Genomic DNA, 24268 nt, shown 5'->3' with positions numbered 1-24268 from the left:
AGAGCGCCTCCACCTGCGATGGCTCCCACCAGAGGGGGAGTGGTTCCTCGCAGGACAATCACAATAATAATCACGTAGACAGCATGTATATTAACTATATGACTTTACTAACATGCATGGAGAATATCATCACATTTACATAACATCATAACCTGTTAACCTTATCACCTCAGGCCCAATGTCTGGTGTTCCCACCCAGTGTCCTGTAATCCCCCACACCCAATGTCCTGTACTCCTACGGAGGTCGTGGGTGACTGCGCAGTCACTAAATTATCTGTTAGGCCTGTTGGTGCACTTATGTGGAAATACCTTCCGAGCACTCCGATTCTGGGCCTGCAACACTCTTCTCAAAGGGTCAGACGTGCGATGCATCCGTCTGATCCTTTCCAGGTACTTCTCCAGGAACCCCAACGAGGGTCCCACCGCTTCACGGGAACACAACCGTCTCACGGTAACAGCAACCGAATCACGGGAACAGCAGCCGCCGCTATCCCTGTCTATCCCTAACTAACCCTAACGTGACAGGAACCCTAACCTAGGGCCTGTCCCTGATGAACCGCAACCTGGGGTGGCTTTGGGAAATCTCCTAGGGCCTGCGGAGTAATAACCTGCCCCACTCCCCTAGCTACCCAAGTCCCTAATCCTCCCTAACATATAGCTACTCCTAACACCTAGCTACTAACTCCCAGATACTAACAGCCTGCAGCAGACACACAGCTAACACCGTCAGCCTGCAGACATCCACACACGCTGCACGCACTGCGCCCAGCACATGCAGCGACAACACACAGCAACCAATCCTACATACACCATACACTGGAGAGGGAGAGCCTATCTGGGACCTAAGGGGTTAAGCGTCTGCCTACTCCCCTAACGAGGCCCAGTCCTGACTCCCACTAACAACTGACTAACCTGAGTGACAGGGTCCCTTACTCTAGGGCATCCCTGGCAACACTCACTATATGGGATAACTAGAGCTATCTTGGGCCAAGGGGTGCTGGCTAGTACAGGGGATCCCCCTCTCCCGTGCCCTTCCTCCTTCCCTTGTCTGCCTCCTTGCTCTGCTTCTTCCTGACTGACACGTAGCTCCAGCCCGCCAAATGTATCCATTCCTGTCCAGGGCAGTCCTACAGCCCTATTGGCTCCTATCAGGCACCTGGTGCCTGTCTCGCTATGCCCCATGGGAGTTGTAGTCCCATGGAGCCTAAAAGCACATAGGGACCGCGTGCGTGCCTTTCCTGTGCATGCGCGAGTCTTTGGGGGCCGCCTCAACCTTTCCCTACTCTGCTCTGGCCCTCGCGCGACTCTCCCTGACTCTGGGGTTCCTCCCGCGCCTGCGCGATCACTGCGCATGCGCGATTGGCTATGTAATGGCGGCGGCCTCACAGACCTGCTCCGGGAGCGCCGGGAACCCAGCGACGCGATCGCGGCCTTGGCAACCGGCCGCACGCGTCCCCGGCAACCCCCGAGCAGGAGCCTGACCGCCCTCACCCCTGCGATACGCCGACGGGGCCGCCATTGAACTCGGCGGCACCCGCGATCGGCAGCTAGGTGAGGGGGGTACTGACAGGCTGGGGAGACCTGGCTACATATGCAACGTGATATGTAGCAGTTTCCTGGTGCTTGAGAAGGTATCATTTAATGTAACCATGTACTGTTATCATAACTCTGTCCCCAGGACATACTTGAAAACGAGAGGCAACGCTCAATGTATTACTTCCTGGTAAAACATCTTTATAAATAAATACATATCAGTTTCACAGCATATAAAGGCCTTGAGTTTTAATATGGTGGGAAGCAAATAAACCTCATTCATTTAGATTTATTGCTTGGCCCTTATTTCCTGTACTGTAGTGTGTAGATATCTTTACTGTGCGCTGGAGAAGACTTCCGATCCATTCACTCAAATGGGGCTAATATCTTCCCCAGTACTGGGAAGCAGATTCACAGTATATTGAATATGGGCTTTTGGGCTCTTATTCAATATGCAATGTTTTGGGGAAGAGATCAGCTCCACTTAACTGAATGGAACTAAAATCTTCTCCAGAAGGTGGAAACGGTCACAGAGTATATTAATATAGGGGCATTTGTGTCCAAAATGATATCTGAAATGTGTTGTTACGTTTTTGTAGTATGATTTGGATTTGTTTTAAGTAACACATTTATTTATTTTATCAACAACAATTTGTTTTATTTTTTGGATCATTATAATATATATATATATATATATTGTGACATAGTCCAAAGATGTTAGGCAGCTTTCTGCCCCATTTTAGAGCAGAAAGTGCAGGAATAGTTACAAATGATCCGTTCCACAGCTTCCCATTACCTCAGGCAGCTGGATGGAAAATCCAGACCACAGATTACAATGGCTCTAGTTCTCCCTCACCTGCTCTTCTAATCACATGCACAGGTATTTAGAGCAGAGAGGTTTTGCATTTCACTCTCTCTCCTTGGAGCCTGGGGGCTGGGGGTGTCGCTACTCTCCTGCATCCAGTATCGAGGTTGACGGCCTCTCCACGTATGACAGTACCAGAGGATTTGCCTGGACACCACGAACAGATAAGACAAAACAAATGGTTACTGCTGTTGCTAAAAGACTGTGCTGTATCTTGTGTCCCTAAATGAGAGAGCATTGTTTTAAGCTGGGGAACCAGTTTAGTTGGCCAGCAGCTGTTAGAGAGACTGATTCTGATGTGTAGTTAGATCCCTGAAAGGGATAGGATTTGCTTATATGATTTTGGTTTTATTTCTTGAAATAACAGTGTGGGAAATATTGTAACACTGAAATGTGTGAACTGCTGAATGAAAGTATCTGAGTACCTCTAACCTACACATGTTAAAGCTGCAGTACCTTACTTGGATGAAAATAAAGCAGGCAGAAGCCTGAGTTAAGCAGCATAATACTTTGCATGATCCTGTTTGTTGTATAATTAACCCTAGAAGACTGTGTCGGGAAGAACCCAGACAGACGTCAGCACTACAAAAGAGAGGCGTTTGTCACATATGGTGGAGAATGCGGGTCGACACTAAAAAGTCTGTGGGTTTGCAAATAAATGCGGGGGTTTAAAATGGCCGCCGAGCTGAACTAAAGTACAGATGCTATGAGTGAAGTCTGTCCCAATGTGTATATCAGTTGTGCTTCTATAATACACAGAGAATGTGCGAAGTGTGGATGCAATAGCACCCTGAACCCAAACAGAAAACCAAAATGTTTTGCTGAAGAAGAAAAAAAAAAAAAAAAATTGCATCTAGCAAGTGCTGTTTGTAAAGCTAATGCATTTTGCTGAAGTGAGTGAATTTGCAGCTAGCAAGTGCTGTATGCAAGTTGCTGAAGGGAGTGAAATTGCAGCTAGCAAATTGTTCCTGCCGGGTTTCTAAAATGGCCGACGTGAAATGTTTGTTTTGTAATGTACATAATCATGAAAAACAGTGTCCCTTCAGGCCATACGATGATGATGATGATGATGACGACTCGTATGTGGCCCCTGGAGGAGAGCCGTACCCACAGATGAATTTAGTATGCTGGGCCTGTCATAAAGTAGGTCACATGGAAGATGTGTGCCCCAAAATTTTCAAAGACAAACAGCTGCAAAAGCAAGCAACGCCCTATGTGTGCAAGCAAGATGTGGAAGCTGATACCAGTGAGCGTGTGCCCAGTACCACTGATATCTCTGGAGCTAATAAAGCAAAAAGAAAGAAGAAGAAAAAGAAAACTGTCCCTCAAGTCACAGGGGAAGTGACCGAGCCACTTGAACCTGCGCTGTCAGGACATGCGTCAGAAAGGCGCCGAGATGTGCTGCAGACCGGAGTGATCGGCAGAATTGTCACGGGAACAGTGGCAAAGGAAAAGGAGGAGCAAAGGGAAGCTGAATCCTTGAACCAGGATAAAGAGGCTTTGGTTTCTGCACTCCAAGCTGCCCGCCATAATTATGAAGTCCTGTGGCAGGATTTGGTGAAGGAGCGAGAATGTTGGAAGAAGGAGCAAGAATCTAACAATAAGGTGCGAGAAGCGAACGCCGAGTTACAGAGGTGTATACTTCCAGCTTTACAAGAGCACGAGGCTTTGAAGAAAACAGAGTCTCTCTTACGGAGTGAGCTGGAAGAGGTGACGACTAGTCTGGAAAAGGCCAACACCGTAATTGTCACCATGGATGAAAAACAGATTAAGTCTGACAAATTGATTGCTATCCTAAAACAGAAATACGGGAAGGCTCTACAAGAGGTTCATGCGCTCAGCACAGAGGTGCAACACTTGCGCCTGGAGGGCCACGGTCTGAACACAGAGCTGGGAATGTTGAAGCAAACCCATGAGATTGCCCTAAGTGAGTTAGAGACTGTAAAGCAAGAAAATGAGACTCTGAAATTGGAAAATTCAGATTTGACTGACCAAGCAGAAAAAATAAAGAAACAGTTGACTCAGGAAAAATTAGAAGTGCAGGAAGCACTGATGCACACTCAGAGCCAGCACCAGGAAGAAATGGACGCTCTGAGAACAGAATTGCGAGATGTATGCACAAAACAGAATTCTCTCGTGGAGGAACTTAACATTTTGAAAAAGGAGAAAAGCATTAGAATAATTCAGAAGCACTGCAAAGCTCTTATCCAAGGAAGAAGGGAAAGAGAAAATTATCAGCGTAAACGCGCCGCAACTATCATCCTACAGGCTGCCTACAGAGGGATGAAAATTCGTGTGTTCAATCACCGGAATAAAGCAGCCTGTGTTCTTCAATCATTCTACCATGCCCGCATGGTACGAAACAGGTTCCTCATTATGAAAGGAGCAACTATAAAAATCCAGTCTCTGACTAGGATGACACAGAACAGGATTCGCTATCAAACCCTGAGAAATGCGTCACTGGTTATCCAGCGGTACTTCCGCCTGAATAAATGTAGACCTCAGGAAAGAGAGGTCCAAGACTACATGCCTGCCGGCTGCAAAGGTAAAATGCCACAGGGTACAGCCGGAGTTAGTGAGAGCCCCATCAAGGTGAAGGTGCTCCAGGTAGTCAGTGCTTCATCTTCTAAGTACCATATAATTGCCCCAAAGGAAAAATCCCAAATCTCTGAGAGTGATGGTCATCAGAAAATACATGGCAGTAAGAAGTACCTTAAAGGTTCAAAGGTCGCAAATCAAAAGCGACGAAGATCAACGCTGGCCTTGAATTTTTCCGAATCTCGCCACTCTGGGCCACAATATAAAGACAAAGACTATCCGGCCCAGAGTTCCGTCAGAAGCTAAAGAAACAGTCCAGTCATTTGCAGTTTGCAGCGGCCTATGAAATAAAGTCAGGAAATGTAATGGACTGGAAGTCAAAGAAAAAAAAAAAAAAAATGTGTTTGGTGAATTGACCGATATTTTTTTTGTTATTACACGTGTGGACTATGTCACGGACACTTAACTATGCAAATAAGCTATTGTAGTTAAGGTATATTAGGCCTCTAGAATAAGCATTTTGTCAAGGGTACAGTGTTATATTGGTTCTCTGTGTTGAAAATGTAGCTAAACTACAAATTAATATACAGGGTTGATGGCCCTTTCAGTTGGTAAATTATATAATGAAGTTCATATTCGTGTCATGTGAATACTTAATGTTGTACTGAGGAGTTAGCTCAAGTATTTCAGGTAGGACGCTCACCCCAGTGAGGTCCATGGCCGCTCACCCCAGTAGGTGTGAGCTGGGGAGGGGGATATGTGACATAGTCCAAAGATGTTAGGCAGCTTTCTGCCCCATTTTAGAGCAGAAAGTGCAGGAATAGTTACAAATGATCCGTTCCACAGCTTCCCATTACCTCAGGCAGCTGGATGGAAAATCCAGACCACAGATTACAATGGCTCTAGTTCTCCCTCACCTGCTCTTCTAATCACATGCACAGGTATTTAGAGCAGAGAGGTTTTGCATTTCACTCTCTCTCCTTGGAGCCTGGGGGCTGGGGGTGTCGCTACTCTCCTGCATCCAGTATCGAGGTTGACGGCCTCTCCACGTATGACAGTACCAGAGGATTTGCCTGGACACCACGAACAGATAAGACAAAACAAATGGTTACTGCTGTTGCTAAAAGACTGTGCTGTATCTTGTGTCCCTAAATGAGAGAGCATTGTTTTAAGCTGGGGAACCAGTTTAGTTGGCCAGCAGCTGTTAGAGAGACTGATTCTGATGTGTAGTTAGATCCCTGAAAGGGATAGGATTTGCTTATATGATTTTGGTTTTATTTCTTGAAATAACAGTGTGGGAAATATTGTAACACTGAAATGTGTGAACTGCTGAATGAAAGTATCTGAGTACCTCTAACCTACACATGTTAAAGCTGCAGTACCTTACTTGGATGAAAATAAAGCAGGCAGAAGCCTGAGTTAAGCAGCATAATACTTTGCATGATCCTGTTTGTTGTATAATTAACCCTAGAAGACTGTGTCGGGAAGAACCCAGACAGACGTCAGCACTACAAAAGAGGGGCGTTTGTCACAATATATATCTCAAAACAAGCAAAAAGTGGAAGTAGCGCCTCTACTATATCCTGACTAAAGTGAATTCTAAAAGAACCAATAGCTAATCATGGAAGTGTTTAGTGGGGCGGCTACATATTGGCTGATATATATATATATATATGGGCTAAGTCAGTGTGGGGAATATGTGAAGGGTGCAAAACACTGTACTTGATTTATCAATCAAGAAACAACCATGGGAATTTTTTCCCTTGAGAAATTAGTCAGTTTTCCATCTGGGACGTCACAGGTCTGCAACCCTGCCTTTCCCCATCATCTCTTATCATACAATGTATATAATGTATACCTTGTTCATTTATGTAACTGTATTTGTAACCATGTATTATTTTGTTTTACTCTGTGCCCAGGACATGCTTGAAAACGAGAGGTAACTCTCAATGTATTACTTCCTGGTAAAATATTTTATAAATAAAATAAATAAAATAAACAATGCTTCCACTGCAGCCAGGGATTCTGGGTAATGACATGCAAGAACAAACATTCCAATTGATACAAATTATATGTGTAACACCCCTTCCTTACTGCTCAGGGAAACTGCAGGCGTTATGCACTATGGTGCTACCTGATTGGCTTACAGGTGGCCTAAGCCTCCACTCCTGGGGAGTCTGGGGTGAATAGGTGCAGCGCCTCCACCCGTGAGGATCCCAGTCTTGATGGGATAGTTCCTCATGAGAACCGGTATACCTATACTGTATGCCTCCCAATGAATCACACTCACAACCGGGTATAATATATGCTTTAATGGGTTCCCCAGAAATGCCCAACCGATAACAATATACAACACAGTGAAATACAATAACTCAATACAATATGGGTGCTTGTTGCCCCACACCACTTAGGGTGCCCTTGGCACCAAAAACCGGTGTCCATAGAACCGCCCTTGTCCCAAATGTATATGTGAGGGCAGCACTACCCTCCCCCTTGTATCGTTGGTGCACTTAGTACCTTTCTGGTACAGGCCTGTAACCAGGGTGATAACCTCTTGATCTTGTACTCGATCCAATAGGTCTTCAAAGTTAGGAGGATTTACCATAGAAATGGTACAGCTGATCCTAGTGGCGATTGGTGTGTAGGCAACGCTCCCCGCAGAAATTGTTTGGTTTGGAAGTTGTCTAGGTAGGACACTCGGATGACCTTCTTGGAGATCAGGGTCCATAGTGCCAATCGAAGGAACGCCGATAAATCTTCCACCTCATCTTTTTGATGACATGGGCCTGGGCCATTAAGGCAATCGCCTTTAAGCTTGGTGCCGTAAGCTTTAGTTAAGGTCAGGATCAGGGCTTGGGCATAGGCCTCCACATGACGCTCATGGTACAATCGAACTATATTGGCAGCCGGGGGCCGCAGGTATTCCATGATCCGCTGTCTCTTGACTGCCTCAGAACAGGACCATTCTTGCAGCACTTGTACCGCATGGTCTCTCCACTCCTCAAATTCTTCTTCTCCCAACGGCGTAGGCCACACTCCAGAGAAAGCTTTTAGCTTGCGGTAGTGGTGGGCTTGTGATGACTGTGCAAGTTTGTCAGCCAGTAGCTGCAGTGCCTCTTCGAACGCAAGTTCTCGCTCAGAGCTAGAGCCGCTGCGGCCAGATCATCTTCTTTGCCGGGACGTTATGCTAGCCTCACTTTTGCAGGGGCTCCTTGGGGAAGGGGAAGGTCAGCTCCTATGTCCAGGTTGGGGTCAGGCCCAGGGCTAGGGTCCTCCATTTTGACTATCAGTGCGGGGTAGATATTAGGACACCCAGTGGGTAGGTCTCCAGGCAGGAGTAGGGCTTGAGGCCCACCATCCTCGCTTAAATCACAAAGGGCGTTAACTGGGATCATTCTCTAGGTAGAGGTGAGGTCCCACTTTAGGCCTAGGGACTGAGCTGTGGCTAACCCTGGCAACCCACTCAGGGTTAAGCACACATTGTGTGAAGGGATATTGGCTAGGACAGGGCCGACGGCCACCACGTGCCGGGAGGTACCTGGAACTCCACGGCCCACTGGTGGGCCTACTTTCTTTATGGTACAAACATGATATTTCTTTAGTTTAATTTGGTTTAGGGCACCCCAGGTCTGAATCTCAGCAGAACCTCCAAATGTAACACCCTTTCTCTACTGCTGAGAAAAACTGCAGGCGATATGTACTACGGTGCTACCTGATTGGCTTACAAAGGGCCTAAGCCTGCGCTTCTGGGAGCCTGGGGTTAATAGGTGCAGCACCTCCACTCATGAGGATCCCAGCGTTGGCGGGATAGGTCCTCATGAGAACCGGTATACCTATACTGTATACCTCCCAATGAATCACACTCACAACCGGGTATAACATACGCTTTATTTGGTCTCCCAGAAATGTCCAACCGATAACAATATACAACACAGTGAAATACAATAACTCAATACAATATGGGTGCTTGTTCCCCCACAAACCTTAGGGAGCCCTTGGCACCTAGAACCCAGTGTCCATAGAACCTCCCTTGTCCCAAATGTATATGTGAGGGCAGCGCTACCCTCCAACTTGTATCTTTGGTGCACTTGGTACCTTTCTGGTACAGGGGGTGCTGTTATTAACCAGGGGGTGCTGTTAGTATGATGGTGTCGAGGCCCACGTCGTGGGGTTTCCAACACCAAGCCCCTCACACCTCACGTCCGGAGTAATCTGCACAATCGTGCACAATCTGATTCCTACTCCGCTGATGTATCTTGCTACAGGGTAATCCCTATGTTGTTTGCGATCCTCACACACATATCTACAGTGAGGGGACTGCCTGGGGCCTAGGGGGTAAAGTCTGGCCTAGTCCAGGAAGGTGACTGCTCCCTGGACACTACCTCCTCCTACGGCTCCGTCAGGACTGACTTGCTTCCTCCAGTCCCGCAGAGGAAATCCTGGTCTCCAGGACCTCCCCTTCCGCAAGATGGCCACTGCACCTACACATAGTTCCATTTTACAGACGGCGCCAACCCCAAGATGACCGCTGCTACTTCCTCCGATCCTCCCGAGCCACAGAACCGGCTCCCTATGGAGGTAAGGGGCAGTACCCTGCTACATATTTTTTTTCTGTGATATATGTGGCGCAGTATTTTTACACTTGTTTTGACCCAGTTTTATCGCAGGGGGGCTTTGATAAATGACCCCCCAGTGACTTGGGGTCATTTCCCTCATTCTCTTTCTGTCTAAAAACTCTAAAGTACTTGGGCTCACATTTAATTCACAGGGTTAGCGACTGACTGATGCCATCTGCCAAAAACTTGCATTGAACACAATGGGAGTAATGCCCCTGCTTGGTGCTAGAAAGTAAAGTAATAGCAATAGTGATTCTTCTGTTCCTCTTTCCTCCTCAGATCAGACTGGGATCGCTGGGTGATGATGGGGTTTATCGGAGTGGTGGTGGGGATATTGGGATTTCTAATGCATCAGATAATCGATTATCTATTCGAAATGAAATGGGAGCTTGTAGAAAAATATATCCAGGTAAGTGACTCTGATAAATTGCTTATTGATTTATGTATTAAATTATTTAAGCAGCAATACATTGACAACCCCCCCCCCAAAAAAACACAAGATAAAAACAATAAAATAATCTGCATTGCTTTCAATAGGATTCTTACCTTGATTAATCTTTTCTTCAGTTTTGCAGCCGGGAGACACCCAAGCATAGTTCCGAATATTCCTAATGTGCTGAAATGATATGAATGATAATATGTAATATGTAGGCATAACCACACTACAGTATAACTGCAACTATGAAAGGGAAACATGCTGATTTTCAGGCTATTTACAAAAATTCCTTTCGTGAGCAGGGTACGTTATTTTAATATTGCAATTAACTCTCTTGTTGTAATGTTATTACAAATAACAATTCAATTGAAAATGTAGTTAATAACTAGCAGATGGTTAAAGCAGATGATCAAGTTATTTACCCAGTGTTTGTATAATTGTGGGTAATTGTACCCAGAAAAAGGGCTTAGCAGGATAAACCTTGTAAAATTGTTATACGCTGTTCTCTGATGTCTTTTTAAGTCAATTTATAATGCAATTACATTAATAAGTTACATATGATCAGAATACGGAGAAATCCTTAATAAAAAGTCTTTGCTTGTTAAAACACTACTTTTGAAAATACTATTCTATGTTGCTGTGTGACAGTGTGGATTAAAAGTAGGGATGTGTGAACTTGATCTCTACAAAGATTTTGTAAAACTAGGAAAAAGTTCCGACAAACTTTTGGCATCAAAACGCTCCAGCAAAACGGCCCAAATTGTTCTAAATTTGCTATTTTGCTTTTTTTCCATTTGTGAAATATCAGCCCCACATCTTTTTTTCAATTTTTTTTAATGTTTAATCGAACTTTTAACTCTTGACTCAACAGCAGAAGATGTACCTGTTGCTTGGGTCGCTGGTGCCAGTAGCAGCAGTAGTAGTAGTACTGTGGCCGTATCTGCTGTGTGCTTGGCCCAGTAGCCTGCTGCTACTGCTGATACAGCCTGTGAGGGATCAGGTTGAGGTTGTTAAGCTAGGAGGAGGTCATTATTCAACCTTCTTCCACATCACTCTTTTGAAGTATCTCTGTATTGGAGGAAGCACGTAAGTATGAGGATTGGCTGGTTGGACATGTTGGAGATTTAACAAAGACCACTTTTGAAATCAGTAGTCTCATCTATGTCATCATCCTTAACTGATTCTGTCTCAGTAATATGTCAGTGAGTATTGATGCTTTCTCAGCTAAAGCACATCTTTTATTTGGATAGAGATTTGAGCAGGAAATGCAGCAGAATGTGTTGCAGGCCTCTTAATGTTGTGGCATTAATAGGCCAAGAAGCCTGCGAGAGTGAAAAAACAGGTGCCATAATTGTAATAAATGCAAATATTTCCTGCAGACTGACAAAATGGTGTGGGACGGTCAGGGGAGACAACTATAGTAGGCCACTGACCAATCACCCTTTGTGCTTAAAGGCATACTGTACTAGCCGGGGGAACAAAAAACAAGTAACCCATCAGAAGAACCAATAAGGGAGGTCAGATGGATGGAGCTTCGTCCAATATGAGTGCCACCCAAAAGTATACAGAAAATAGAAGGGAAAGCAACTATCCTTGGTGAACTGGAGGGTCCCACAGTTATAATAGATAGTCCACCTCATGGAGGACACCCAGGATGACTATTGGCGAAGAGCTGAGTACTGTCAGTAAAGACAAGGAAAATAGAAAGGGCAATGGTCGAAGTAAGGAACGAAACTGCCCTTAGTGAAAAGAGGCACCATAATGGCCAACCTGTACAGTGCTGACATAACTGTTCATGCCCGGCAGAAAGAAACGGATCTGGGAAAGCTGTCTCCAGATATGTTTAACTTTGGGACAATGGAAAAAGCAATTGAGGGAGAAGATGGTCCAGAGGCCTAAGGTGTTCTCCACCCATAAGTGGCATGTGTAACATACTGACAATAATCCACTCATGTATATTCTCTCTTCCGCTAAACTGGATACCACTGGACACAGGTGGCTATTTGTATTGGCCACATACAATTTAAATCTGAAATATAGAGCAGAGACTGCGACTATTCTAACACAAACCAGTGGCAATCGCCAAAAGACCCAGGTACATCCAGGTACATGCTGGATACATGCCGTAAACTTGCCTTAAACTAGACCCAGCATTTCTGCATTGATTAATGACCCATCAGATTAACAGTTGACCCCTGCTGTGTTAATCCTATGGGTCATTAGTCAATGCAGAAATGCCTTAAACGTGCCTTAAACAAGCCAGGTCACACCCAGCACATACCCAGAATATAACCCAGAATATAACCGGGCTAGTTTAAGGCAAGCATTAGAATAGTCGGGGTCTTGTCTGTAGTAAGAGCATGGATCTGATACTCAAAAAAACATCTATCCAGTATGTAAGTCGTCAATCATGATAAAATGGAGTACCTCCTAATGATTGCTTATATATGTCCATAATATGGCACGGGGAGAATAGTGCCTAGTATATCCTGTTGGTGTACCACATATAGCCAGTGCTGGCACATAGAATAATCTCCCCCATTAAGCACAATTCCAAAATGCAGGATATTGAAAAAAAATAAATAACTCACTTATGTGGAAGTCTTGATCAATCCTTGGAGTTCTTCCCTTCCTTTTCCTTCACACCTTCCTTTTCCCTTTTCTCGTCCTTCCTACCATGCCATAAGCACCATTATGAGGTTCATTTTGTTTCTGTTTTTATTTAATATGATATCTTTTTATATTTTTATTACGGCAGTTCTGGCGTTTTGGGGTTAATTTGTTTTTGTGTGTTTATTAAAGTTTTTGTCTTTGAATTAATATCCCACGTAGGTGTGCATGACGTCAGGAGACTTCACTGACTTGATCCTTATTGTATTAGTAACAAACCCCATTAAAGTTTTTCTCCTTTGAATATCAGCTCCACCAATAGGAACCCTTGCTCATTGTAGCTTGCGGAGGAGCGTGAAGGGGATGGGTCATAGCATCTGACGTCATGCGCGCACCAGAATTGAAAAATGCAGATTTTACTGCATTTCTCTACACCATGATGAAGCGCAACATTCACAAAACAAGTTGTGTGTTTTTGCTGCCTCTGAAGGGGTCCCTTGTATGATCCAATAAAGTCTTCTTATTTTATGAGTGAGCCCCCTCTGGATCTTTTTTGCTGGGGATAGTGCTCCGTTATTTTCTTCAGTCTGAAATATAGACTTGAAAAAACAGAATATCAACGCTGATGCATTGTTCCGAATCCACCGGGATACCCGGGAAGCTGATAATCAGTGCGAGGAAATTACGGCCACAGGAGTACAGACTCTGTGTAAACAAATTGAGGCACAGAGATATGTCACGTTGGCAAATATAAACCGGGTATCAGATAGCTTGGGAATACCTCACACCGCTATACCCGCTGCCAACACTTATTCAGTGGAATTCATCATGACTGGACTGCCCCGATTAAAATCGACAGAATTTGTGGGAAGAACAGCAGACTGATCCAGGCATAGGGGAAGTGTGGAAAGCCCTGAATCAAAAGAAACCCGTTCATCCTGATGTTCACCTGCTAGTAAGACAATAGCCTGGTCTGGTGATGAAGAGAGGGGTGTTGTTTAGAATTAGCAATAAGTCTTTGCATTTAGCCACCAAACAGTTGGTGCTCCCAATCAAATACCACCAAGTAGTACTGAGCTCCCTTCATGATAACCATGGTTACTTGGGGGATGATAAAACTCTGGGACTGATTCGAGATCGCTTCTACAGGCCCCATATGGCAAGGGGCGTTGAAGAGTATTTCAAGAATTGTAGCTGCTGTGTGCCAAGGAAGACACTCAATAAGGGGGCCACCGCTATCATGAATATAACCAGCAGAGGACCCCTGGACTTCGTGTTCATGAACTTCCTGTCACTGGAATCAGAGTAAGAACACTAGCAATATCTTCGTTCTCACAGACCATTTCGCTAGGTACACTCAAGCCTTCTGTGAACAAAGATCTAGCGCAAATGCTGTTAGAGATAAATACGAAAAAACAGCAGGAGGTATAAATTCTATCCAGCTCCTGAGATGGATTAAATCCTAATCCATAGAGACAGTGGGGCAGGTAATCGGGTGCACACTCACATCCAGGTATATATTGAAAAGACAAAAAACACAATAGTGCAACAGAGTATATAAAGGAAGAATTCTTTCCTATCCAGTATACTGAGGTAATCCTACTCACATTTTATATGAGCAGTTGGAGCCTTGTAATTATTAGAGTACCCAACTCAGATAGCAGATGCCAGGAGGAGATATCCCAGATATGGAAGAGAGAACACAAAAAATAGTGTAGGTTGCTTTATAAACAGAAAGTATTCAAAATTAGTAGCACTTACAAACATAGGTAGGTTTTGGGCATTGGGACCACCCTGGGTCATAAAGTGGGCGAAAGTCCAACAATCCTTGTTCAATAGGAGAAACCACCTGGCGGCCGTCAACTGCTGCTCCCTGGGTCCAAGGACTCAATCCAGAATGGGCAATCACTCACAGTTCCTTTTCATTTTACTGGATATAAATCCAATGTTGGTCTTTCTCCCTCCTAATAGAGGTAAATGAGAATTTTAATCCTAATAGAGGTATATTAGTATTTTATCTGGTAGTGTTAGGAGCGGACGTAGGTGGTGTGTTGGACATTGGTCCTGTGAGTGATTGCCCATTCTGGATTGAGTCCTTGGACCCAGGGAGCAGCAGTGGACGGCCGCCATGTGGTTTCTCCTATTGAACATGGATTGTTGGACTTTCGCCCCCTTTATGACCCAGGGTGGTCTCAATGCCCAAAACCTACCTATGTTTGTAAGTGCTACTAATTGTGAATATTTTCTGTTTATAAAGCAACCTACACTATTTTTTGTGTTCTCTCTTCCATATCTGGAATATCTCCTCCTGGGATCTGCTATCTGAGTTGGTTACTCTAACAACTACAAGGCTCCAACTGCTCATATAAATGTGAGTAGGATTACATCAGTATACAGGCTAGGAAAGAATTCCTCATTTATATACTCTGTTGCACTATTGTATTTTTTGTTTGTCTTTTCAATATATACCTGGATGTGTGTGCACCCGATTTCCTGCCCCACACTCAAGCCTTCCCAACAAAGGACCAGCATGCCACTATAGTTGCCAAAGTGCTATGGGAAAAGTACTTTTCTGCACTACGGACTACCTGCCAGGATTCTTTCTGACCAGGTCCAAGACTTTGAGAGTCATCTTATTAAAGAGTTATTATGGTACATTTATGTGGTATTAGAAAATTGAGGAAGACACCTCGATATCACCCACAAGAAGATCCTCAGCCTGAAAAGTTCAACAGAACCCTGCTTAACATAATAGGAACTTTGGATAGCAGGAAGAAAGGAAAGGGGACCTAACATGTACAGTGTACATCACTTAGTCAATGCGTACACCTGTACCAATAGTGAAACTACAGGATATTCCCCATACTATCTGATGTTTGATGTGAGTGAGGCAAGGTTGCCAGTGGACCCTTGCTTTGTTGTTGCTGCTGATGGTACATCCCCTACTAAGTACATGCAGTACAGTATGTACAAATAGGGACAATTGCACAAGGCTTATAAACTGGCTATTAACACTGCTGACACCCACAAGCTAAGGAAACAAAGGGCATTATAACCAACGAGCACAGGGCTGGGGATGAGTGGATGAGTGGATGACAGGGTCGTCATTAGGAATTTAGGCATACCTGAAAAACATAAAATAGCAAATCGATGGATGTCAGATCTGGAAAATACTGGTAATACTGGAAAAAGTGAAGGGTGAAACCAGAAAAAGGAACTGAGTTATTCACAACCCTCCATAGCAATGATCTACTGCCAATCAGCCAGCTTGTAAGATGTCCTCCCCGGGAGGAAGAGAAGGGAATGAAGAATGGGGAAGAGTGCCAATAGAACTAGTCCCCACCCTAAAAGAGAGACAAGGCCACCCCTGAGGTTAACATATGATGCTACTGGGGTATCCACCGAAGTTCTTGTGGCAAATGTACCAAAGAGGGTGGCCCTTATAATGTGTGATCCAGATGATCCTTGGGAATGTGGTACCTGTGGTGTACAAATGACTCACCATGTCGGGACTGCTTTTATAGATCATCACCTGTCTCTGTGTTTGCTTGTGTCTTGACAGAAATCAGGTGTCTAGATAGCAATATTGTATTATATTATGCTTATATTATCATATATGTTACCATGGAAAGTGTAAACCCTTGATGTATTGCAGCTGTTTATGCTGCCCACCTACTGCTTCCTCTCCTGCATGTGTTGGTGTTAAAAGACAATGACTAAAAGAGGCAGCTGGATCAGGACTACAACTCCCAGGTGCCCCTGTGGCCTGGAGAATGACACATGACATTATAGCCAATCAGGGCAAAGGATCAAAGGTTGGGGCACCAAAGGATGCTGGGAAAGAAAAGGACACGAGAGGAGATAGCGATGGGGGCCCTGGAGGAGAACAGGTCTGTCTTAGTGAGCTGTTGTACCCTGAGAGATTTCAGGACTGGTCGATTGTGATCCAGAATCAGTCAACGTTCCACCTGTGTGAGCGGACGATGGCTGGATAGCATGTAGATCAATCCCCAAATAGGAGGCACAGCAGAGCAACCCAAGAATAGCATCAGGAGGTGCGCACACCATCAGAGGGGATCCTTAACAGGAGACAATTAAAGGGTACCACAGCATTTGCGAAGTACAGGCTTGTCACACTAGTACAGTAAATAAGAGCTCAAACGGGGTGCTGGCACTAGTTTCACAGACACCTTTATACCCAGGATTGAGTGTCCTAAGCAACAGATACTGACATACACCTGCACAGAGCTAATTGTAGCGTGTGTAATGTTCCTATTCTGTTATTGATGCATGTAATGATACTTTCTGTTAAGGATCATAAGGTACTACAGTGTCTACTGTCTATTTATGTTTTTAATGAATGATGGCGTAGCATGTTACACTATTATTACTATCATTATCATTTATTTATAACGCGCCAACATATTCCGTAGCGCAGTACAATAGGGTTGGAGGACGAAAATAATAAAATTTCAAACATTAACATACATTGTTACATTAGGTAAGGAGGGTCCTGCCCCAATGAGCTTACAATCTATAAGGCTAAGTGGAAACATAAGGTGCAGGGTGATGAGCAGGTCGGTGTGTTTCAGATATCTGCTTGTTAATTGAAGGAATTGGTGGAAGAATTAAGTGGGATTAGAGCGGGAATTAGAGCTGTGAGAGCAGGTAATGTGTGAAGATGGAAATGCTTTAATATACTTGTAAAATATTTTACCAAAGACCAATAACAGAGCAGCTGTTACATCAGCGAATGGCAGCAAATGGCTGACACCCTTTGGCTGTCGCCTTTGCAGCAACTCGGGTATTTTTCTAAAAGTGTCTGAGGTAAAGTGAAAACAGTTGAACAGCAAACAGACTTCCACAGCAGAGAATCAGGTGTTGGGGGGGAGGAGGGGGGGGGAGAGATTGTGATGATACCCAGGTCTTTCAAGTTGTGTCTGTGTGTTTCATCATGATAACACTGTCCACGCTGCCTTTGTAGCAAGGAGTAGCGAAGGTGAAGCATAGTGAGGAGATTTTCTTAGGGGGCTGCCTTTGCTCTGACTCAGGTGTTGTTTCTAAGAGCGTCAACAATCCCTAACAAGTCTCATTCCCCGACCTTCAAATCCTCATGCTACTTCTACTGCTCCTTCATGGCCCGTTCCTCTGACATGGCTTGATTTTGTTTTCTATTTTTTATAGTTTTCATTTAATTTTGCCATGTCATATTATGTATTGCCATATTATATATGTAACGGTTCGACCCCTACCCAATCTCATATGGGCCCCTATGGTCTGAATCTGCCCCCAGTTACATGTCAGTATAGTGTGATACACCAGCTGGCTCACAGTACTCCTGAGTCTCCCGCTCGTTGGTAGTGGGGATTTAACCATGACAGGCGTCTGAGGTAGTGTGCTGAGTCCTACTCACATTTGGTACAGCTCCTCCATCCCATCCAGATCCCCACGATAGCAGGGAGGAGTACTGGAAGGGAACTCCTGGGTGCACCTTCTCCCTGAGTAACTCCACTCACAGGCAAGAAGGGTCTTTTCATGGGCAACTTTATTAGCATGTCGTGTGGCAGACTGCCCATCACAGCGGCCGACACTTAGCCGCACATCTTGTACTTGCACACCATCTGGAAAGTTCCTCCTGACTCTTTAATCAAGTTGTCTTCCCATCTCTCCCCTAAGGGAGACCACCAGCTGTGCCAGGTCCCTGGACACAGTGTGTAATCAGATTGCACTTGCACTTGACTCTCTCTCTGACAGACAGACTTGGACTGCTGCAGACACTTGAACTCTCCTGTAGATCTACAAACTTTTGGCAGTTCTGTGCAATATATAAGCTCCAGAAAAGACCCACCTCTGTGTCACTAACAGTGGACACAGAGCATGCTGTCACTTCCTTTGCTACTATCTTACACATCACAGGGGTTGAGGACAAACCTCCATGATGACTACTGGCAACCCTGCCCTTTTAACAGGAGTTACTGCTCAGTATGAGAGAGATCTGTACACCAATTTTATACATGGCTACTGTGACGACAGCTTTGTGACAGGCTATAATAATACACCAAATATATAACTGGGTTGAACTGGACGAGGCTTAGATATGATAAAATATAATTTATTCCTTGAAAAAGGTGAACACAACAGATTATACAAATAACAGGCAAAATATAGCACTTACTTCAGATGGAATGATGAAACAGTCATATCTGGACTGGCAGTTCATACAGCAATCTTCATAATCATCAAGACATGAAGGACAATGAGTAAGGGCTGATACTGGGTTAAATACCATTTCAAACCCATCTCTTAACCCTAGGCGCCGACTTGGCTAGAAAAATCTCTTTGAAGCAGATTTTGGCTATCCCTTGTAAGTGTGAAGTATCACACTTAAAAACACTGAGTTCCTTTGTTCCTGCCCCCAGTATAAACAATTAGGGCAGTTACCTTTTGATCACTGGGCTATGCTAATTCTTTCAGGATGCTCTTCCTGCCCTATTAGCATAGCAGATGGGGTCTGCATTTTCAGAGCAGATCCAAAATCCCATATACACTTTAAATAACTTCAGAACTTCAGTTCAGTAGTACTTACTGCTTACTGGCACGCAAGACATATTAATACATTCCGTCACGCATGACGCTCCCAATGAGACTAAATATTACCGTGTAATACTAAAATTAAGAGAGATATTAATATCTGTCTCTTAGGACCTGCTAGACATCATATGTCTGTAATCGTTATTTGCGGCTCGGTCCCCTGGTTACACATATGTAATTTTTAGCACGTTCAGCCGAGGACATCTCATAATATTCTTATATTTAATAAGGTCACTCATTTCTGTAGCCCCACTCCTAAATCAGGGGCGTCGGCCAGTCTACCAAATAGGGTGTCTGGCAGGATACTATGGTTTGTAAGTGTGAGTTATAACACTCACAAACCACTCCAGCTTCATGCAAACAGGTAGAGTGGCTGAGCCTTTGATCAGGGGTCTGCTTCCTAAACATTTGGTCGCTCTCCTGACCATTTGCATTCTTTAGAAGGCAGGCATCTTTGAGGGTAACTTAAACAAAGGGCTATAAGCACTATTCAACTATTAACCCTTGCCCTCCCGGATGGATCCCAGTGTTTGTGTAGTGCAGACACTGGAACAGAAACAGTACATTTTTACAGGGGAATATACATTTGGATAATGAAGCAAGGTAAAAAAACACATTACTGGACCTCAGTCCAGTTAACCCCTTGCTTCCCAGGTGAGAGTAGAGGGGGGCCAAATGGGGTGTAACCCCTTTAATCCCGGGCCAAACCCTCTCTATCATGACCGCTACATATATTACTTATTGCTATTTTTGTAAGCATTTTGTATTTCACATTTTATTGGGTAGATTATAGAAACAGAGAATTTGACGGCAGATGAGAGTCTCTGACCCAGCTAATCTGCCCTAGTTGTATTTTGGGCACTTTCACTTGTCTTTTAGTTTTGGCTCTAACAATGTATTGTGTTTTAGCTTTAGTTTTGGTTTTGACAAGAATCGATTCATTTGATATTTAGCAATATTAACATATTTCTCAATAGAACGCAAGTGAAATGAATCGAAAATGCAGTACCCATTGAGTTTCAGCGTCAAGTAAACTTGTTGCACATTTTTGGATCAAAGCAAACTTTTTCACAACACTGAAAAGGGTGACATTCTCAAACTTTGCTAATGCATGCAAAAGGTTTGAACATCTCTGGTTTAAAGTATGCAATGTGTAACCGCACTACCTGCTTGATCAATATTTCTAAAAAAAAATACAATAACAATATGATAAGATTTTTTTAGGAAAAAGATGTTTTGTGAAAACAAAAAATATTAAGGTATCATTTCCAGCATTTAGCTGAATAAAGAGACACCTGGAATAGCCAGTGTAGCACATTGTCATCCTTTTCCACCCAATTATTTTGCCTAAAGATGTTCATTGGTACTTTGACACCATAAAGTTGTTCATGACGAGTACTGACATCAGTACTGCCCAAGAATGAAATAGAGTGGGATAGAAAACAGTAGGAGTGGGAACAAGAAACACATGGAATAGAACATACAAAAAAGAATAACACAGGAATGACAAAGTAAGTAATGTACAATATAAAATCAATGATGGAAAACTCATGTATGAGACTGTTGTTAAACTCTAACAGTCTCATACATGATTGTCAACACTGTCTTCTGTCTATGCTTCCATTGTTCTCTTTTGGTGGACCTCATCATTATTTACATGATATGCACACAAATGACATCTAAACCATTGATTCTCAAACCTGTATACTGTAGACGTTTGAGAACAACTGATTTAAATTAAAGTAAGGTGACAATTTGTCATGAATAAAGGGGTAATCAATAAATAAACATACTTGTTTTTATGCATATGGCAGCACGGCGACTTTCTCACAACCTGGATGTTCATACTCGGAATTGGATTCGCCATGGTCCTTATTGCATCTGGACTGGTGGTGGTAAGTCTATTCATAGTAACATTTAGAAGATAGTTGGTAATAGTAAAATGTAATGTAATGGTATTGTATATCTATACAGGACATTATTAAATGCAAAATAACATTGTTCATTTTGAACAAGAAGAAGGCCCTTGGTGGTCCAAGGAGTCTTCTTCTAAATCCTGCTCAGTTTCAACATGAAGAAAATGGGTATAATTTATGTTCCTGATTAACACAAGAAGTGGATATATGTCTGTGCCATGAAGGATGAAAAAAGAAAGTGTAGAGAGTGATTGATTGGGGGTGGGATGGAGAGTGTGAATTACTGACGGGGGAAAAAAGAACATATGTGGAAGCAGTTAGTAAATAAGCCACTTCTTAAGTACTTGAACAGAAATGGATACATGTTTATAGATAACTTGAGGAAAACTAAATAGAACATATACTTTGACATATACATGAAATGGTAGCAATGTTGGACTCTAAAGCACTCTGACAAATGGAAATATCACTGCTATCTGATACATTATTTAGAGGTGATATTAGTTATCCTTTATCAGTGCTGAATGAGGTTTGAAGCAGAGGGACCTGGTTCAAACCTAATTGTCAGCTCCCTTGGAGCTCTTGTCAAGTCACTTGTCTCCAAGCATTAGATTGTAAGCTGTGTGGTGCAATAAAGAAAAGTGAAAAAAGCTCTAATGCTCAAGGTGACAGGTGTTAGTGCTGTGATGAAGGGGTGATAATATTAGACACAATTAGAATCACAGCTGCAATCCAATTTGAATAACACACACACACACACACACACACGCACGCACGCACGCACGCACGCACGCACACACACACACACACACACACACACACACACTATATATGTGCAAGGCTGCCTAAAGTATACCTGTGTGGTGCAGGTACTCATTGGGCTGTGAACAGTGCTGTATAAGCTGTCAGCAATATCTAAGAAAAGCATAGTATTTTATGATAATTGGTATTAAGGTCCTCTGAAAACTCCTGGTTAGTCAGACCTGTAATACTTTACAATGAACAAGCAAATGATGCCTGTTCATTCATTATTCTTTCTTTTACAGTTCTTCAGTCCCTCCGGTTCTCCTAGTGGACTTCCTGAGGTCATTGGGTATCTAAATGGTGCATCTATCAGGCACATTTTTAATATAAGGACTTTTTTGGGAACGTTCTTGTCCTGTGCCTTGGCAGTGTCAGCGGGACTCTTCTGTGGACCAGAAGCTCCTATGATCCATGTGGGGTGAGCGACAGTACTTTCTAACTGGATATAGTTTTAGACCATTTTGAATGTAGGCTATTCCCCTTTGAAAGCTCAATCTCAAAATATAAAAAAATGCATACTAGATGTATACAGTATGTATTTTATATTAAATACAATTTAAAATAAAAATGGCTGAAATTTCCCTATTTAGGCAATCCATAATCAATGTAGAATAGCAAAGCACATTATTAATATTAATCCTTTTATTTTATACTTCTCTTGGAAAAGCACTAACCTGTCCTCATTCTCATTGCTGATGTGTAAAAAATACGGATGTAGAAGGATGCACGAAGAGGACTGGTTTTCACTGTCTCATCAGTACCACAAATCAAAGAAGGCTCCTGCCTTCTGACTCCTCTATAATAGGATATAGCCTTTAAAGAATTTGTGATTTTATTAACGAGTTTTGGAAACAAGTTGGAAGGCTGAGGGTGAACAAAGTATCAGCTAATACGACTGAGCCACTCATTGAGCCACCTGTGCTGAAACAGAGATATCCTGAAAACCTGACCTGTTGGTGAACCTTGAGGACTGGAGTTGGCCACCCCTGAGCTAATATAACTATCTATCTATCCTATCTATCTATCTATCTATCTATCTATCTATCTATCTATCTATCTATCTATCTATCTATCTATCTATCTATCTATCTATCTATCTATCTATCTATCTATCTATCTATCTATCTATCTATATTCAGAATGTTAGTGAAACCAGTAGGATGTTTATTGTTTGATAGACATGTTACAATTTCCCCACATAATTGAGCCAGTTTTTTCTTGGTACACAATTATTAGTTTATCAGGATAACTGTAACAATGAGATTAGGTAACATGATTAATTGTTAATTAATGATTTTAGATGAGGGCTAGTGAAGAAAAGGGACCTTCACACTTCATAGGCCCATATTTATTAAGCACTGCTATGCCATAGGATATGTTATGGCCCAATGTGGCTCATTCTGGTGTGTTCTGGCACCATAATGTATCCTAAGGCAGGGGTGCGCAAACTGGGATGTGTGAGATTTTTTGGGGGGCGCGGTGGTTACAAAGGCCCTGCGCTCTTTAAATTAAATGCTGGGGAGCGCGTGAGGCCTCTGTAACGTACTTACCTTGGCTTTGGGCAACGCGTCTCCATGAAAACATGCGTCAAATGACGCCACGGGATCACTTGACGTGACATCACATGACCACGCCGGTTCCTAGGTAAGGGGGAGCACTGGGGCCTAGCAGGCAGGGAGGCGCAGCGCAGAAATGTCCTAAGGCATAGCACCGCTAAGGGTCAAATCATTACACACCACTTGCTCAATTTCTCTTCAGAAATAAGTGGCAACGGTGTCATGTTTTGCCTTTGAACATAATTCTTCGGTTTTCTCTTTAACCTCCTGAATGAGATGGAAATGGGACCTGCATACTAAAAAGCCAATTATTATTTCAGAGCTGTGGTTGGATGTGGCCTGAGCCAGTTTAAGTCTGATACTCTACGCATTAATCTTCCGTTCTTCACAAGATTTCGGAACTCGGCAGACAAGTAAGTATGGTACAATTATTTGCTAATGAATACAAAAAAGATGGGGGAGCACAATGGTCGGAAACAGGCAGTGTTATATAACTAATAGTTACTTTTTTCTAAGGTGAAGCAAATGTAACCTGAGTAGGTGTGGTAGCTCAGGTGTCTAATGTCTAATTGGGATGGTGGACACACATGAGTGTATGTGTGTTGGTGTAAAAGTGGAATAAAGGTATATAAGACTTACACGGCCTTGTGTAAGCCCAGTCGCATCAGAGTTTCTTTAGGAGTCTCGTGTGCTTCTGATGAGGCTTTTCTTCTTGCGATGCTGGTTCTTCTTCTTGTTTTGCAGTCCACTTCCTTCTTTGGTTCACAGTGCCGCTCCAGGGGAAATTTCCTCTCGTGTAAACA

General features: G+C 43.4%; 1 protein-coding gene across 1 annotated transcript in view; it reads left to right on the top strand.

The window, feature by feature from the left end:
• Positions 1-24268, top strand: part of LOC142485628 (chloride channel protein C-like) — a 169613-nt gene that overhangs the window by 43656 nt on the left and 101689 nt on the right. Inside the window, exons 4-7 of the mRNA XM_075584477.1 lie at positions 9832-9961; positions 21004-21084; positions 22152-22327; positions 23786-23878. Coding sequence (XP_075440592.1) covers positions 9832-9961; positions 21004-21084; positions 22152-22327; positions 23786-23878 — 480 coding nt within the window. The remainder of the gene's footprint in view (positions 1-9831; positions 9962-21003; positions 21085-22151; positions 22328-23785; positions 23879-24268) is intronic.

Source organism: Ascaphus truei, chromosome 2, assembly GCF_040206685.1.
Source record: "Ascaphus truei isolate aAscTru1 chromosome 2, aAscTru1.hap1, whole genome shotgun sequence".
Taxonomy (NCBI): domain Eukaryota; kingdom Metazoa; phylum Chordata; class Amphibia; order Anura; family Ascaphidae; genus Ascaphus; species Ascaphus truei.
Note: the sequence above shows the minus strand (reverse complement) of the source record. Positions and strands in the feature narration are given on the sequence as shown.